At 37.1% G+C, this 18,346-nt stretch overlaps 1 protein-coding gene across 3 annotated transcripts in view; it reads left to right on the top strand.

Annotated features, from left to right (window-relative positions):
* The window catches only part of Lnpk (lunapark, ER junction formation factor), a 65,525-nt gene that overhangs the window by 22,201 nt on the left and 24,978 nt on the right, over positions 1 to 18,346 (top strand). For all 3 annotated transcript variants that reach the window (XM_040745610.1, XM_005065144.4, XM_040745611.1), the window contains exons 6-8: positions 3,137 to 3,177; positions 9,388 to 9,471; positions 9,557 to 9,608. In XM_040745610.1, coding sequence (XP_040601544.1) covers positions 3,137 to 3,177; positions 9,388 to 9,471; positions 9,557 to 9,608 — 177 coding nt within the window. The remainder of the gene's footprint in view (positions 1 to 3,136; positions 3,178 to 9,387; positions 9,472 to 9,556; positions 9,609 to 18,346) is intronic.

The following is an 18,346-nucleotide window of genomic DNA, read 5'->3' as shown; positions in this document are numbered from 1 at the left end:
ACTATTAGGCATGGGACATACCCTTAAGTGTGGTTAACATGTCCAATGAGACATCATTGGAAAAAACTAATTTTTCCTTTGCAAGAGGATGATGTCTTTTGGAGAAACTTTTTGGTTAAGGGATGGGAGATAGTATCAACTTCTACCTTTCAGCACTGGAACCCTGTCTGGCTTGAATCTGTCAAGCCCTGTGCATGCTGCCGTAAGTCTCTGTGAGTTCATATATGCATCCGTCCTGGTTTGTCTGGAAGACAGTTTCCTTAGCGTCACTCATCCCCTTTGGCTCTTACAGTCTTTCCACTGCCTCTTCCTCATAGCTCTCTGATTCCCTGAGGGAAGGAATTTGGGGAAGACATCCCATTAGGACTGTATGTTCCAAAGCCTCTCACTCTCTGAGTATTGTCTAGTTGTGGATCTGTGTGTTAGCTCCCATGTACTACAAGAGAAAGCTTCTCTCATGATGCTTGAGTGAGGCATTGATCTATGTATGGGTATGGCAGAATGTCATGAGGAGCCATTTTATTATGTTCCTTTAGCACAGTGGTTCTCAACCTTCCTAATGCTGTGGCCCCTTAATACTGTTGTGGTGAACCCTAACCATAAAATTATTTTTATTGCTACTTCACAACTGTCATTTTGCTTCTGTTACGAGTTGTAATGTAAATAACTGATATGCAGGATATCTGATATGTGACCCCTGTGAAAGGGTCACCTGACAGCTAAAACAGTTGGGACCCAGGTTGAAAAGCACTGTTTTAGCAGAACAATAGTATTTGGTTTTCTCCTAGGTCCATGGCATGTCTAGGCTCAGGCCTTTGGCCTGAGTCCATCCTTGGAGTGGCCCTTAAATCCAAGCAGAGAGCAGGTGGTCACTCCCACAACCTTTGTCCTATTGTTGTGCCCGCGTGTCATGTAGACAGGCCACCATGTAGATCACAGGGTTTGTGGAGTATCTTTTAGTCCATGAACACTAGTCTTCACTAGTGTTCAATACTTCTCTGTGCTCAATACTTTCATCTTTAACTAACTTTCCATAGGTATACTTCCTTTTCTTTTCTTGTTTTTTGTTTCTTTTTCACTGTACGAAGTTTAATATATTGATCTCTTGTATACCTATAATCAACTCATTCTCTATCTTAATTTCATTTTTGCCCCCACCTACACTGCTTATATTATTTTGAAGTATGTCTTTTAATAGAGTAATAAGAATGTAATACATTTATCATACTTAGAAATATTAATATAAAATATAAAAATAGTAAACTTCCAGTAGTTTAAGAAGTGCTACTTGCTTTAAAAATATTTTGCTTAATTCAGTGTGTAAATAAGGTGTACAGATAGATGGCCTTTAAAGTAGCCTCCTTGCATATGACCTCACTTCTGTCCGGTTTAGGATATGTGGTCTAGCCCAAATAACCACTTATTTTCAGTCACCTGTGATTTTTTTTTTCCCTACACTTTTCCTTATCCTCTTTATTTGGCATGCCCTATCCTGTTTAAATATATTTATGTCTAATCTTTGACAAACACTATTTGAATATACAAATTTTTACTTAAAAAGTTTTATTATACATACACACACATGTATCTGCCTGTGTGTTTACATGCTACATGTATGTAGTACAGGTGTACTAGAGGCTAGAAGAGGGCATTGGATCATTGGAACTGGAGTTACAGTGGTTGTGAGTTGCCCAAAATGGGTGTTTGGAACCAAATTCTATTCCTGTGCCAAAGTAGCAAGTGTTCTTCAACTGCTGAGCCATCTCTCCAGGTCCTTAAATACACTAAACCTAACTCTGATTACCAAACCAAATGTGTATTGATAGTTGTTATATAGTACTATTATTGTTCCCTGGCAAATTTAGTCTTTTCTTAAATAAAAAACTATATTATTTATTGTGTTTGTGTATAACTACTGGTATGTGTAGATGTGCCACATTGTATGTGCGGAGGTCAGAGAACAACTTGTAGAAGTTACTTATTTTTACTAACTTTCTACAGAAAAACTACAAAGTCAGTACATTTGTAAAGGGATTTCTTTTTGTATGTGTGTGTTTTGCCTGCATGCATGTGGAGTGCCTGGTGCCTGTGGAGATTAGAACGAGGGTGTCAGATCCCCTGGAACTTGAATTAAGGGTGGTGGTGAGCTATCATGTGGGTGCTGGGAAGTGAACCTGTGTCCTCTGCAAGACCAATAAGTGCCCTTAATCTCTGAGCCATCTCTCCAACCTCTCTTTTATATTTCCAAATTATCTTTTTTATTTAAAAATTATTATTTTTGGGACAGAGTTTCAATTTGTAGCTCTGGTACCTAGAAATCTTATGTAGACCAGGCTGGCCTTGAACTCACAAAAATCTTTCTGCTTCTGCCTCTCCTTGGGCTTAAAAGTATGCAGCACCATACCTGACTTAGGGATATCTTTTGATATGATTCTTCATGTTTCATTATGCCAACTTAAATAAGCATGAAAATTTTAGAACTCTTTAATTTTGATAAGCTACTGATACCTCTTTGTAAATTTCTTCTCAGGTATAGGAAAATTTTTCAAAAGTTAATTATTTTTTAAAATAACTAACATACTTATAAACAAAAATTTTTTATTAGTATATAAAAGGAGATTTGGTATTTATAAATTAATGTGGGTGGAATGTTGAAACAAAGTAAAAGTGTTTTTCTGAAAACACTAAGAATTTTGTCTAGAGGCTGGAGAGATGGATGACTTAGCAATTAGGAGCACTGGTTACTCTTCTCGAGGACCCAGGTTCAATTCCCAGCACCCACATGACAGCTCACAATTGTCTATAACTCCAGTTACAGGGGATCTGACACCCTCATACAGACATACATGAAGGCCAAAACACCAATGCACATAAAATAAGAATAAATTATTAAAAAATTTTGTCTGTAGAAAGTCCATTTAAATTTTTCCTAAATCATGAAATGTATAATACAGGCAGAACATGAAATGTATAGGTTAACATTAAGATAATTTTTATCTTTACAATATGTGATAAATTTAGAGAAATCCTGAACATTGTCTTGTGTTTGCTTCATATATATTATATATGATGATTGAGCCTCATATCTAAGCATCTTAATACTTGATTTGTCTTTGATTTAAATCTTGTTTTCCAGATGAAGCACTGGATGATTTAAAATCCCAGAAGAAAAAGATAGTAAGTTAAATTTTATTTAAAGTTAATTTATATAAATAAGTTAAGAAATGGATAAGTAATGTTTATATGTTGTATCTTAGTTACTCTCCAAGGAACACTTTTGACAGTATTAATGTTGAAATTACTATGAATTTTTTTTTTTTAGTTAATGAAAATACACTGGAAAAAATTGGTTAGGTATGTGGAGTTTTGAGATTCTGAGAACTTATGTTAACTGGAAGCTGAGAAGTAAGCAGATAATTTATATTGAAGAACTAAATGAGGCAGAGAGGGTATGAAGGTGAGTCCAGATTGTTTACTAGAGTCCCAAACGGAGGAACTATATACTTGTGTTAATTCTTGTGTTTCCTTAGTACCATGAGACAGACAGGGGTAGGGGGCTGGGGAGAGAATATTAGGATTAGTTGTAGAAGCAAATTGAAAAGACTGAAACGAGGGAATATGATTTTTCAGTGTCTTTTAGTTTACCCCAGGAATGGTGAGCACATGGATCCCTGCTGTGAGGCCAGTTAGTGACTGCTTGGGTGTTTTGGGAGGAGTGCTAGTGTAAGAAAAAGGGCCGAGGTGCTCAGTGGTGGACATGTGAGAGTCTGTGTAAGTGAGTGCATCTTCAGGTTTGTCTTAGTGGTTTCACATATTCTTAGTATTAAAGTGTGGAAATAGTGGTGATTGCTGACAGTATGATGTTATGTAGAAACTAATAAAATGAAATTTAATCAAGTATTCAAGTATATATGGTCTGTTTAATGTACTTTTGTCTAGAGTAATAAGTTGTCTTAGTTTTCTGTTGCTGTGACAAATAACTGAGGTATTCAACTTAATTGGATGACAATTTACTTTGGTCCTGGCTTTAAAGGTTTTGACCCTTGATAGAGCACAGTACCTCATGATGGGTGCATATAGTATGAAAATAATTCTAAGTAAAAATTAAAAAACTTGTTGGACGTTGGTGGTGCACACTTTTAATCTCAGTACTCAGGAGGCAGAGGCAGGTGGATCTCTGTGAGTTCAAGGCCAACCTGGTCTACAGAGCGAGTTCCTGGACAGCCTCCAAAGCTACACAGAGAAACACTGTCTCGGAAAAAGAAATATTAAAAAAACTTAAAGGGGAATAGATTTGTACCTATTAGTGCTTTACAAATTATCTTATTTAAGATAAATGAAACACAGACACACAAAGGCTGAGTGATCTACTAGAAATAACATTTTGACTTCGAGTTCTCTGTTAAAGATTATGGTTGTATCTAATCTTTTTGAAATTTTAAAACATTTTTATCTTAAAAGCTTTCACTGCATATATTCATTATATTTATTATCTTACATAAGGACATATTCATACAAGCATGTATTATATATTGAGCAAATTCTCCTTATATCTCCCAGCTCTCCTCACTTCCATTAATACCCTTTGTTCCCATAGATAGTTTCCCTTTTTCTTCATGTCACATATGTCTACATGGTTTTGTGTGTGTGTATAAAATGTATTAACCACATCCAGGAGACAACATATGATACCTGTTTTTCTGAGACTGGCTTAATTTTCTTAATATACCAATCTTTGTAAACCTAGCAGTAGGTTGCATCAGTAGTTACACTGATCAAATTGGTAGTTTCTTGCCACATTGACCATTTTCATTATTTATGCTGAAGTAAAACTGTAAATTTAATTTGTAGGTCATACAGCCACATTTTAAGTGTTCTCACTCACCATAGTCATCTTAGTGACTTCTATGGCGCCAGTGTAGAGCATCTGGGTCACCACCGAGAGTTCTGTTGTATAACAGGGTTAAAAGTTATTACTTACTCCATGATGACATTGATTTGGGGATGTATTCCATGATACTCTTTCTCTACCTCTATTCTTAATTTTTCCCTGTCCAAAATGAATTTTACATCATAAAATTAAACTGTCGGGTGTTCGTGGTGCATGGCTCTAATCCCAACACTTGAGAGGCAGAGGCAGGTGGATCTCTGTGAGTTCAAGGCCAGGTCTACAAAGTGTGTGCCAGGACAGCCTCCAAAACAATACAGAGAAAATTTCAAGACCCTGTCTCAAAAAACAAAAAACAACAACAAAAACAAAACAAAAAAATTGAACTTGCTTGAGAATTTATTATAATTTTGAAATATTAGTAAAATATTTTAGTTTTACTAAATTGAGAATTATAAATCATCTAAGAACTTTGTTAAATGTTTAATGGGGAATCTATTAATTTCTATTGTGATGTATTTCTTTTTATTTATTGTTTACATATATCTTTTAATTTTAGAAGCACTCTTATTTACATACCAATTCCCCCCCATTCTCTAGCCCTCCCATCCTCCTCACCGACCCCCCTACAAAACCCCCACCCTCTACCCACTCCATGGGGACCATCAAAGACCATCACATCATTTGGGGGGAGGACCCAGGCCCTCCTTCCCATATCTGGACTGCAATAGTGTCCTTCCATAGGGAACAGGCTCCCAAAGTCCATTTGTGCTCTAGGGATAAACACTGGCTCCACTGTTAGAGGTCCCATAGACTGCCGTGACTTCCTAGCTGGCACCCACATTCAGAGGTCTTGGTTCAGTCCAATGCTGGTTCCCCAGCTTTACAACTAGGGTCTCTGTGCTCTCATTAGGTCAGGTCAACTGTTTCTGTGGCTTTCTCCAGCACCATCTTGGCTCCTTAGCTCATCCCTCCTCCCTCTCTGCAACTGGATTCCAGGAGTATGGCTCAGTGTTTAGCTGTGGGTGCCTGTTTCTGCTTTGATCAGCTACTAGGTAAAGGCTCTAGGAATGGCAACCAAGGTAGTCATCAGTCTCATTATAGGGAAAGGGCATCCATCAAAGGCAGCCTCTCCATCACTGCCGAGATTCTTAGTTGGGGTCATCCCTGTAGATCCCCTAACATTTCCACTGTGCCAGACATCTCTCCAAACCTATGCTAGCTCCCATTATCAAGGCATCTCCTATCTTGCCCTCCCCTGTTCCTCCCGTCTCAGTCCTCCTGTTCTTCTTCTCCTCCCCTCCTTCCTCATCCTCTCGCCTTCCACATCCCTCCTCTCTCCCCCATGTTCCCATTTTGCTCAGGGGTTTTTGTCCCCCTCCCCTTCTTCAGGGGATCATGCGTTCTTCTCTTGGGGTCCTCCCTGTTTCCTAGTTTCTCTGGTGGTGTGAATGTAGGCTGGTAGTCCTTTGCTCTGTCTGATATCCATATATGAGTTAATACATACCCTGATTGTCTTTCTGTGACTGGGTTACCTCACTCAGGATGTTTTCTTCCAGTTCCATCCATTTGCCTGCGAATGTGTGAGGTTTTATATGTGATTTGAGCTTTAGTAATGTTTCTTTTATGAATATGGGTGCCTTTGTATTTGGGGCATAGATGTTCAGAATTGAGACTTCATCTTGATGGACTTTTCCTGTGATGACTAGGAAATCTCTTTCTTCATCTCTTTTGATTGATTTCAGTTTGAAGTCTAATTTGTTAGATATTAGGATTGCTATACCAGCTTGTTTCTTGGGTCTATTTGATTAGAAAATCTTTTCCCATCCCTTTACTATGAGATAACATTTCATGTAGCAGAAGGAATGGAATCTGTCTTTGTATCCATTCTGTTAGCCTGTGTCTTTTTATAGGCAAGTTAAGATCATTGACATTGAGGGATAATAATGACCATTGCTGATTCTTGTTTGTTTTGGATTTGTTGGTGGTGATGTTATTGTGTGTGTGTATGTCCCCCCTGTTTTTTTCTTTTGGTGTTTGGTAAAGTGGGATTATCTATTGCCTATGTTGTTGTGAGTATAGTTGTCTTCATTGGGTTGGAGTTTTTCTTCCAGTACTTTCTGTAGGGCTGGATTTGTGGATATGTATTGTTTATATATGGTTTTGTCATGGAATATCTTGTTTTCTCCATCTATAGTGATTGAAAGCTTTGCTGGATATAGTAGTCTGGGCTGGCATCCATGTTCCTTTAGTGTTTGTAGAATATCTGCCCAGGACCTTCTGGCTTTCAAAGTTACCATTTAGAAGTTTGGTGTAATTCAGATAGGTCTGCTTTTATATGTTACTTGACCTTTTTTCTTTTGGTGATCTCTTAATATCTTTTCTTTATTCTGTGAGTTTGGTGTTTTGATTATTATGTGGCGAGGGGCCCTCATTTTGTGATCCAGTCCATTTGGTGTTCTGTAAATATCTTCTTCTTTCATAGGCATGCGCTTCTTTAGGTTGGGGAAGTTTTCTTCTATGATTTTGTTGAATATGTTTTTTGTACCTTTGAGCTGCATTTCTTCACCGTCTTCTATACCTATTATCCCATATTTCCTGGATATTTTGTGTTAGGGATTTGATGGACTTGAGATTTTCTTTGGTCGATGACTGTATATCCTCTAGTGAGTCTTCAGTGTCTGAGATTCTCTCTTCCTTGTATTCCATTGGTTATACTTACATCTGTAGTTGCTGATTGTTTACCCATCTTTTTTATTTCCAACATCCCCTCATTCTTTGTTTTCTTTATTGTTTCTATGTCAGCTTTCAGGCCTTGAACTGTTTGAATTGTTTTCTTCACTTGTTGCTTTTTCTTTGCTTTCTTTAGGTTCTTTAAGAGATATGTCTATATCTTGAATTTTTTGGTTTGTCTTTTTCTCCATATCATGTATTTGTTTGCTTTTTTTTCTTCTATTTCTTTAAGTGATTTTCTCGTTTCCTCTTTAAGGGTCTCTATCATATTCATAAAATGGGTTTTAAGGTCATTCTCTTCTGCTTCATCTGTGTTGCGCTTTTCAGGTCTTGCTGGTGTGGAGTCCCTAGATTCTGGTGGTGTCATATTGGTCTTTCTATTGCTGAGTGTGTTCTTATACTGTCTTCTTCCCATCCCTTCCTCGAATGGGTACAGGTGGGGCCTCTCCGTCTCCTCTCCTCTCCTGGTGGCATATTTGGGCCAAGACTGCAAGTGTCTGCAACTCTGAATGATCTGGCCTTTCCTTTCCTGGTATTCTCGTCACTCAAGCAGAGAGCAGAGGACAGAGTGGGAACCAAGAGTGAGGTGTGGCCAGACTCAGGGTTGTCTTTCCTGCCTAGGCGGGTCCACTCTAGGAGAGGAGCAGGCCCAGGAAGAGCTAATGGGGGGTGGTGGTGTAGTTGGGGCCCCCGAGCAGAGCCCACACTCACCTCAAGCAGAGGGCAGGCGAAGGGTGGAGGGGGAGGTGTGTTTCTACTTTTATCTGAGTAAATGTGGTCTGGGTAGCTTTTTAAATAACATGACATATAATGAGTATAAGTGGTCATTGGCCATTGAGAAGGAAAAGGTTCTGTTCCATTTTTTCCAAAATCATTTTATGTTCAACATGAGTTATTTGTCATAACTGAGTTTCTTGTACTACATTTCAACTTTTTCTGCTGAAATATTTTACTAGTTATTACTTTTAAAATCGAACCCCTGTATTAGGTTATAAAGTGACTTGAGAGCATTGTAAATAAAGCACTATAGCAATGAAGTATTACAGTCGCTAGTGTGAGCATAAATCTCAGTAAAAATTTTACTTAAATCCTGTGTTTAGTTTTTTCTTCTAAGGCTGTTTGAATCTAAGTAAAAAAAACAGGAGTGGGAGGGTGTTAGTTTTTTGAGTCACTTGAGCAAATTCCATGGCTGTTCTCCCAGTTAGTGAGTTTCCACTGCATTTGCAGCAAGCTAATTGCTTCTGCTAATAAATAATCTAAAATCGATGCTGACAGCAGTTAATTGGCACAGAGATTTTATTTTGTATAGCTGTTGGCTAACGACCTTCTTAAATTAATAGCATTAAGTGCTATGAGGAAATAAATCTGAGGAATTGCCTGTCATTTGCTTGTCATGTCTAATAACTTCCAATAATGATGGCTGATAGATTTTTGCACATTCCATTATTGAAGTTGGTGCATGTAATTATTCTCCTCATTATATGTAAACAATTAGCGATATTTGGTATTTCCTTGCAGTAAAGCTGCTAAAATACAAGCAATGTATTAGAGGTTAGAAACTATTTTAAAAGCATGGATTTTAAGTATTTGATTGTAGATAATCTTTCTACTTAGATTCATTTGATGAATATAAGTGCAAAGGGAGAGGGATGGCTTTATTTTTCTTAATTCAAAGATTGAAAGTTTAATAACTTTTGAATAAGATTTATAAAAATAAGTAGTATATGTTTCAAAATACAACAATTTATGGAAATTTTTGTTTGTAGCTTGAAGAAGTCATGGAAAAAGAAACTTATAAGACAGCTAAGCTAATTCTTGAAAGGTTTGATCCAGACTCAAAGAAAGCAAAGGTAAACTGTGACACTACTGTTTTTTCATTACAATTTATACATTGTATTAGGGACTGTATAATTTAAGCTTTATTGTAATTGACAGGAGTTTGAGCCGCCATCTGCTGGAGCAGCTGTAACTGCAAAACCAGGACAAGGTAAATAACTTTGTAGAAACTGCTGCTGCTGTTGGAAAGATCCATATTTATACAAGTGAGTTCACAAGTGTGTGTTGGTGGTGTGCAAAAAGTTAAATGCTTTTATGTTCATTTATACTTGGTAATCTGACACATGACTTAGGGTAAATAACAATAAATTTATTTTGTTTGTATTTTATGAAAATATGTTGATAAGTCTGAATACTGAATGTTTATTGAGATTAAAGTATATAATTGGATTGAAGCTTGAAATTTAATTAATTTTGTCTGTATGTTAGCAGTCTTTTCCCTTACAGATAATAATCTTTGGAATATCTGTTATTAATATCTTTTCATTTTTATGATTTCCTTCTGGAGAACGAAGATTTTTGTGAGGGTTAAAGTTTGTTTTAAAATAACGCAGTTACTTAATAAAAAGTAAAGTAATTTAAAATGAGGAAGACAGTTGAGTATCTATGAATTCTTTGCATAGTTTATATGGGAATATACAGAAAGAAGCATTTCTTATAACAACCCATGTTCGGAGTTGTGCTTCCTACCATGCCATCATCACCATTATCTTATCAAACCGCAAGTAATTTTATTTTAATTGTGAATTATTTAAATTTAGTTTACTGTTATTGTGTGTATGACGTTGGTGTGTGGGGGCATGTGTGTCAGGGCTTACATGTGGAGGTCAGAGAGTAATTGTCGAGTGGACTCAGTCTTCCTCTTTTATGTGGGTTACAGGGATTGAACTCAGGATTTCAGGCTTCTGGGGGAAGTGCTTTTACCTACTGAACCACTTCACCAGCTCCCAGAAGCTGTTTTAAATGATTATATGGAATATCTCCTAAAGAGGAATGTGAAGATATTTTGAGTTTGCATTAGTTTTTAATTTTTGTATTTTTTCACTAGAATCTGATAAATTTTTAAGATTTGTGTCATTGAAGAATATAAAATACATAGAAAACTATAACTCTAGTCCTTACAGGATTAAAGCTGGTTTTAAAGTTACAAAACCATTTATAACTTTGAGAAAGGAATCTTATAAATCTTATAAATATTTACAAGGACCATGAAGATTAAACGAGTCACGTTTTTTAGGTCTTCTAATTGGTATTGCTGTGTGGGAAGAATTCATTCAGTCTTTATAACTAGGATTTGGGTTGGAGTTCATTTCTTTTTACTGCTTTTTTGGTAAAAGTAAAAGTTCACATATTAAAATAAATTACATATATTTGTTTCTAGTGAAATTTCCATATTCATAATTAGTGTTAAGTTTTTCTATAGTTTAAACATTTGTTTAGCAATCATAGAAAAGTTTTGTTATATGTAAAACACTTTTGTATATATACGAGAAGTACTAATTACGAAATACTGAATTCATAGAAACAGAAAGTAAAATTTTTGTTTCCAGATACAGAGAAGTGATGGGACAAATAGGGAAATACTGGTTAAAGAATAGAGTTTCAGTTATATAGATGAATATAACACCTAGACTGCTAGTGTACAGTACCGACTATAGTTAGTAATGCTGTATTGGTTATTTGAAATTTGCAAAGAGTGGATTTTATGTGTTCTCTCCACATACAGGAAAATTGGTATGATAGATATGGCTAATGGTTTGACTGTAGGAATTATTTAACAATGTGTAAGAAATTCTATGGATAAGTAATAACAGTATTACAATATGATTTTTAGTGTGAGTGTGGTATTTTACATAAAACTGTGGCTGTTAGTTTCCTAGGTATTTTAGTATTTAAAGTAAGTTATTTTAAGAATTTAAACATTTCTTAGAAACTTTTGAGACCCAAATAAAATAAATTCTTCTGACAACATACAATAATTCTAGAAAAGTTACTGCTGATTTCATTTGTTTTAGATACTTGTACTGCTTTTGGGTAGTCTTAGAGAATGTAGGAGTGGACCCCATAAAGCTATCCGCCCAACAGGGCGTGGTCAAGGTAGATATAAAAGGAAGTGAAAGGTAAAGGGGCTTCCCTTTTTCTCCTGGAAGCCAGCCACGTTTCTAACTCCTGGTCTGTGCGACTCTCTCCCTCTCTCTCTCTGGTAAATAAATATATTGTTTTCCTTATATAGTATCGAATATCGTTATAAGAGAGAATTAATATTTAGCTATATTGTAATCAGTCATTTAGAAAACGCATTTAAGGAGCAGGTAAGATGACTCTGTGGGTACACATTTGCTGCCAAGTGTGATGACCTGAGTTCTACCCCCAGGATCCACATGTGGAGAGAGAGAACTGACTCCTGCAGGGTGTCCTTTGATTTGACCTCCACGTATACACCATGGCATACAGGCACGCATTCCTCTCTCTCAAGTTAGTAAAGGCATTTAGAATGTATGAATATTTACAGGCAGATACCTTGGAGAATAAGGAGATGAGGCTATCATTTTTAACTTGAAAAAGATGTATGTTGGTGTGTATTGTGTGACCTCTTGTGTGTACATTCATGTGTATTCAAATGTGTGGAGGCCCAGGGACTCCCTCAAGCTGTCACTACAGGTGTTGTTTACCTTTTGTTTTTCTTTTGAGTCAGGGTCTCTCACTTCCCTGGAGCTCTCTAAGTAGACTAAGTTGTCAGGCTAGCAACCTCGAGACTACCTGTCTCTGCTTCCCCAGCACTGGAATTACAAGGGGGAAAATTCATGTCTGGGCTTTCATTTTTGTGGGTTCTGAGGATTGAACTCAGGTCCTGCTACTTGCATGACAAACATTTTATGATTGAGCCATTTCCCCAGTGCCATCTCCCTCAAAAGCTTAAAACGTAAACAAAAAATTTCTTTCTAGGATATCTTACTTGTTTGGCATGTAATTGCTGTTTTGATTTTTTTCTTAAAGATTTATTTATTTATTATGAATACAACATCCTGCCTCCATGTATGTCTTCACATACCAGAAGAGGGCACCAGATTTCATTACAGATGGTTGTGAGCCACCATGTGGTTGCTGGGAATTGAACTCAGGACCTCTGGAAGAGCAGTCAGTGCTCTTAACGTCTGAGCCATCTCTCCAACCCTTGATTTTTTTCTTAACATTTAAAAAATTCCCATGGAGGGCCTCACTATCCCTGGGGAGTGGGTCTGGGGTGGGTTGTGGTGTCGGTGGGAAGCATGGGAGGATGGGGGGGATGGATATGTAAATAAGAGTGCTTCTAAAATAAATAAAAAAACAGAAAAATTCTAAATTATGTTATAATTTTGTTCTACCCTTTCAGAATTACATTTTAGTTATGCTTAATCTTTTAGATTCATGTATTTGTTTGTTTACTGGACACAGGGATTCACTCTGTAGCCCAGACTGATCTGGGACTGTGGCGGGAGGACTGCCACAGAGTCCTGAGTGCTGGGACTACAGGGGTATGCCACCTTTCTAGCTCCTGTTGTTTTTATGGTGACGGCCACAGAGCCCTGAGTGCTGGGACTGCAGGGGTATGCCACCTTTCTAGCTCCTGTTGTTTTTATGGTGAAGGCCACAGAGTCCTGAGTGCTGGGACTACAGGGGTATGCCACCTTTCTAGCTCCTGTTGTTTTTATGGTGACGGCCACAGAGTCCTGAGTGCTGGGACTGCAGGGGTATGCCACCTTTCTAGCTCCTGTGTTTATGGTGACGGCCACAGAGTCCTGAGTGCTGGGACTGCAGGGGTATGCCACCTTTCTAGCTCCTATTGTTTTTATGGTGACGGCCACAGAGCTGTGGATTGTATGCTAGTGTTAGTTCTCAGTCTCTGTTAGTTTGAAATCTTTAGTTTTTGCTGCACTTGCATACTAGATTTTTCTCCCTCAATCCTCTTTTTCCTTCCTCTCTTCCTTCTTGCCTTCTCTTACTTTTTAGTTTGATTTTTGGCTAACAAAAAGTGAGGTAAAGCACTAAATACATATATTGCATTCATATATGGCCCTTGAAAAGATCTGCTCTCCAAAAGGATTTTAAATTGGAGTGTCTATTTTGCTAGCTCTCTTGCAAATTGGTGAACTGCAAAAACTGATGCATGTATAATAAATACCTTTATTTTGAGTAACTTGAATTGTTAATGATGTTTACTGTGCTTAGACTAATCAGTCTAATGTTTACTGTGCTTAGACTAATTTTGAGGATAATATTGTTTGATTTGCCTAGGGCTTATGTTCAAAGAAATACCATGCTTACTGGATGATTAACCCATCTTCCCTGACATTCTCTTTCAGTTCCAAGTAGATTTCAGTTGTTTTTTTCTTTTTTTAAGCAACTTTGGTTTGTAGATAAATAACATTGTAGAGTTCCTGTTTGTTTTGTATCAAGTTTCTCCTGTTATAACAAGAAGGTATGTTTGTAACCATGAGATATATACATATTGTTAACCGAAGGCTATTCTTTACCCTTATATGTTCTATGATACCCTTTGAGTTCTATGTTATGTTTAGTTGTCTTTATTTCCTAGACTGCTTTTAATTGAAATGGTTTTTGGATTTTTCTTTAATTTTGATGACTTTGAAAGATGTTTCCCTAACATATTCCTTTTGGTAAGGAATTTTTAGAGTATTTAATCTTAAAAATAATTGGTTATCATTTGATATGGAGGAATAAGCATATAAAGTAGGGATCTGTGCGCATATACATTGAATAGAATCATTTGCTGCTTAGATACTTGTATTATCATGGACTAGAAGATGGAAATATTTTTGTCTCATTATATTAAAAAGCAGTAAAACTTGGACAGAAATAAAAAAAAATGAAATTTGACACAGTATAAACTTCTGAGTACCCTCTATATTACATAGAAATGTTAAATATTTGGGAATGCTGGAAATTAAATTTCGCTGAAGATTTTAATTATACAGAACTAAATTTTTCAAGGACTAAACTTTTTCATTTTCAAGATCTTGAAATTCAGGACTATATTTAATTCTAATGTACTATCTTAGGGTTACTATTGCTAAGATGAAATAGCATGACCAAAAGTACATTGGAGAGGAAAGGGTTTGTTTTTATTTGGCTTACAGTTCCACATCTCTATCATCAAAGGAATTTAGGACAGGAGCTCCAACAGGGCCAGAACCTGGTGTCAGGAGTTGATGCAGAGACCATGGAGGGGTGCTGTTTCTGTCTTGCCCCTCATGGCTTGTTCAGACTGCTTTTTTATAGAACTCAGGACCACCAGCCCAGGGGTAGAACCACCTACAATGGGCTGGGTCTTCCATTGATCACCAATTAAGAAAATCCCGTACAGGTCTGTTTATAACCTGATTGTATGGAGGCATTTTTTCAATTAAGGTTTCTTCCTCTAAAATGACTTTAGCTTGTGTTAAGTTGACAAAACTATCCAGCATATGTATTAATGCCTTCTTTTCTTTCAACAAGTGTTTACTGAGTGTCTGTTTGCTACAAGAGGTTTTAGGTATACAATAGTGAACAAAATAACAAAGTCTTTTTGTTTTCCAAGTTGTAAAGAAGTAGACAATAAATTAGAATTAGGTAGAGTAAAATAAAAGATGATGAATAGGAAGTGCCTACAGGGAGGACAGATTGTAGTTGTTTTTTTGTTTGTTTGTTTGTTTTTTGTTTTTTGAGACAGTTTCTCTGTGGTTTTGCAGGCTGTCCTGGAACTAGCTCTTGTAGACCAGGCTGGTCTTGAACTCACAGAGATCTGCCTGTCTCTGCCTCCCGAGTGCTGGGATTAAAGGCATGCGCCACCAACACCCGGCGACAGAGTGTATTTTTAGTAAGCAGAATTGCTAGGGAAGATCTCCTTGTTAAGATTTTCTTTAAGTCCAAATCTAGTGTTGAAACAGAAAACCCAGGAGAGTTTGGAACCCAGACTGTAAGTGAAGAGGATGTTTCTAGGCAGGTGATCATTTGTGATAAATACTGCAGTTTAGGGTTGAAAACTGGCCATTTGTATTAGATGTCAGTGTTGAGGTTCTTTGTAACTTTGAAAAGAACATTTTGATAGAGGGATAGGGAAAAAGCAAAATCATAAAGGGTCGGAGTGGAGAAGTTGTAGACAATGGAAAGAGACAACTCCTTTGAGTAAAATAGTATAGAAATGTATGGCAGGAGAGAGGGAAGCATTTTGAGTAAACAGCCTAGCATACTACATCAAATAAACAGTAACATGTTTGCGTGCTAAGAGAAATTGCTGAGGAGACATTAAAATAAGTGATGACAATATAGAGAAAGAAGACAGTTGAGTATTGTCCATGGATAGGCAAGAGGAGATGTGATCTTAGTTTATAAGTAGAAAGGTTGGCTTTTGATAAGAGTTGATGATAGTTCTGCTCTAGAGACAAAGGTAGATACAGATGGGGAGTAGGAATTGTCTTTTGATTGTATTAAGGTAAGGAAGGTCTCACACTGTAGCCTAGGCTGGTTTTGAACTCAGGGGAATCTTCTTGATTCATACTTTGGGAATATAGGCATATACCGCCATGCTTGGCTTCTATATCTTATTTTTATATCTGGGGGAGATATAGTTGGGTTTTGAAGAACAGATATGAAATAATTCTTTAAGAGAGAATATAGGTTTGAGAAATGTAGAAATGCAAGATACCCTCAAGGATACATATAATTAAAATAATCATGAATTTCAAACTGTGGTTATGTGTTTTCTTGTTCACTCCATGGTTACAGGCATAGATACAGATATATGCAAGTGGTTGTCATTTGGAAATAGCTTCTGGATTAGGGGTGGTGGCATGTGTCTACTTCTTTCAGCTCTAGGTCTCCATCTGGTATAGACTTCTGCAGATCCTGTACATGCTGCCTCATTCTCTGAGTTCACATGTGCATCGGTCTTGTTGATTTAGAGGACCTTATTTTCTTAGTATCCTCCATCCCTCTGACTCTTATACTGTATCCCCCTCCTTTTCTTTGAGTTTCCTGATCCCTAAGGGGAGGAATTTGATGGAGAGATCCCATTTAGGGATGTTTCCAGTCCTTTTTACACTGTATATTATCTGTGTGTGAGCCTTTGTATTTGTTTCCATCTACTACAGGACGAAGCCTCTCTGATGATGACTGATCAAGGCACTGATCTATGAGTATAGCAGAATGTTTGTTAGGAGTAATTTTATTGTCATGTTCTTTTAGTAAAACAATAGTATTTGGTTTTCCCCTTGGTTCTTGGTCACCCAAGCAGTGTTGGGTATGAGTTTCATCTTGTGGCATGGGCCTTAAGACAAATCAGATATTGGTTGATTATTCCCAGAAACTTTGTTCCATCATTGTATTAGCATTGTAGGACAGTGTTGTAGATCCAAGGGTTTGTAAGCTGGGCTAGTGTTTATGTTTCTGTTTTGGTAGAATGCAGAGTACCTTCCTGTATCAAAGATAATAAAATAGCAGGTAGAGGTAAAGTCCTATGGAGCCACCAGCCAGACTTCTCCATATTCAGTGAGTTGTGTAGGTCTTGTTTTCAACAATAGGGCCTTGCCATCAGTTTGTGGAGAGCAACCTATAGTGTTGGCAACAGACTAGGTTGTTTGGGGGTTCGTATAGGACCCCTATGGCCAACAACTCAACTTAAATCTAATCCATTTCTAGTACTGGAGGCTTCATTGGTGACAAGAGATGTCCAGTTGGGGTTTGATTTCCCCCATTATTTGGTGATTTAATTAAGATTACTTTCATATATTTCTTCCCTCTCCTTACTTGATCCTCCTGTTCCCATTGTTCTTCCTCCCCATCGCACCTATTAACTTTCTATTTCCCTTTCCTAGGGAGATGTATCTAGTCCCTCCTAGTCCTTACTCTATACCTAACCTCTGTGGTTCTACAGATTATATCTTGGTTATTATTGACTTAACAGCTAATATACACACATAAGAGAATACATACCATCTTTGTCTTTCTTGGGTTACCTAACTCAGGATGATTTTTTTTTTCTAGTTCCACCCATTTACCTGGGTATTTTACCATTTTACTTTTTAAAAAATCTGAGTAGCATTCCATATTGTTTCCAATTTTTAACTATTAATGTATAGAATAGCAATGAACATGGTTGAGCAACTGTCTCTTTGGTAGGATGATGTGTCCTTTGGGTATGTGCCCAAAAGTGGTATAGCTGGATCTTGAGGTAGATTGATTCCTTAGGAACCTTGCGACATTGGTTTCCATAGTGACTGTACCAGGTTGCAGTCTTAATCAGCATGGATGAGTGTTCCCCTTATTCCTCGCTAGGAGTTTTTTTTTTTTTTAAGCTTGGAGATTGGATAGAACAGAGAACAAAGCTGAGATATCTAAATTTAGAATATAATCTGGTATAGATATGAGAGGAGCACACAAATCATACAAAGTTATGGTAACATAAATGAAAAAGAAGCAACTAGAGCAGCGGTTCTCAACCTATGGGTCCTGACCCCTTTGGGAGGGTTTAACGACCCATTCACGGGGTTTTATATCAGATATTTACATTATGATTTATAGCATAGCAAAATTACAGTTATGAAGTAGCAATGGAAATTTTATGGTTGGGGGGTCACCACAAGAAGAGGCACTGTATTAAAGGGTCCAGCATTAGGAAGATTGAGAACTATTGAATTAGCTAGAGAAAGTAGATTGATAAGGTTTGATGTTGATTATATTTGAAAAGCAGGGTGTGGTAGGAAGAGTCAATAAATCATCTAGATTATCTATTAAGACTCTTGAGAGACATTATAGGAATAATGTCTGGTAGTATAGTTTCTAAGACATGGTGCCCTTTCTATGTGAGAATCCGCAAGCAACTATGTGGTTGCACTGTCTTTCCAGTATTGC

This window comes from Mesocricetus auratus, unplaced genomic scaffold (genome assembly GCF_017639785.1).
Source record: "Mesocricetus auratus isolate SY011 unplaced genomic scaffold, BCM_Maur_2.0 Super-Scaffold_100004, whole genome shotgun sequence".
In the NCBI taxonomy this organism is placed as follows: domain Eukaryota; kingdom Metazoa; phylum Chordata; class Mammalia; order Rodentia; family Cricetidae; genus Mesocricetus; species Mesocricetus auratus.
Note: the sequence above shows the minus strand (reverse complement) of the source record. Positions and strands in the feature narration are given on the sequence as shown.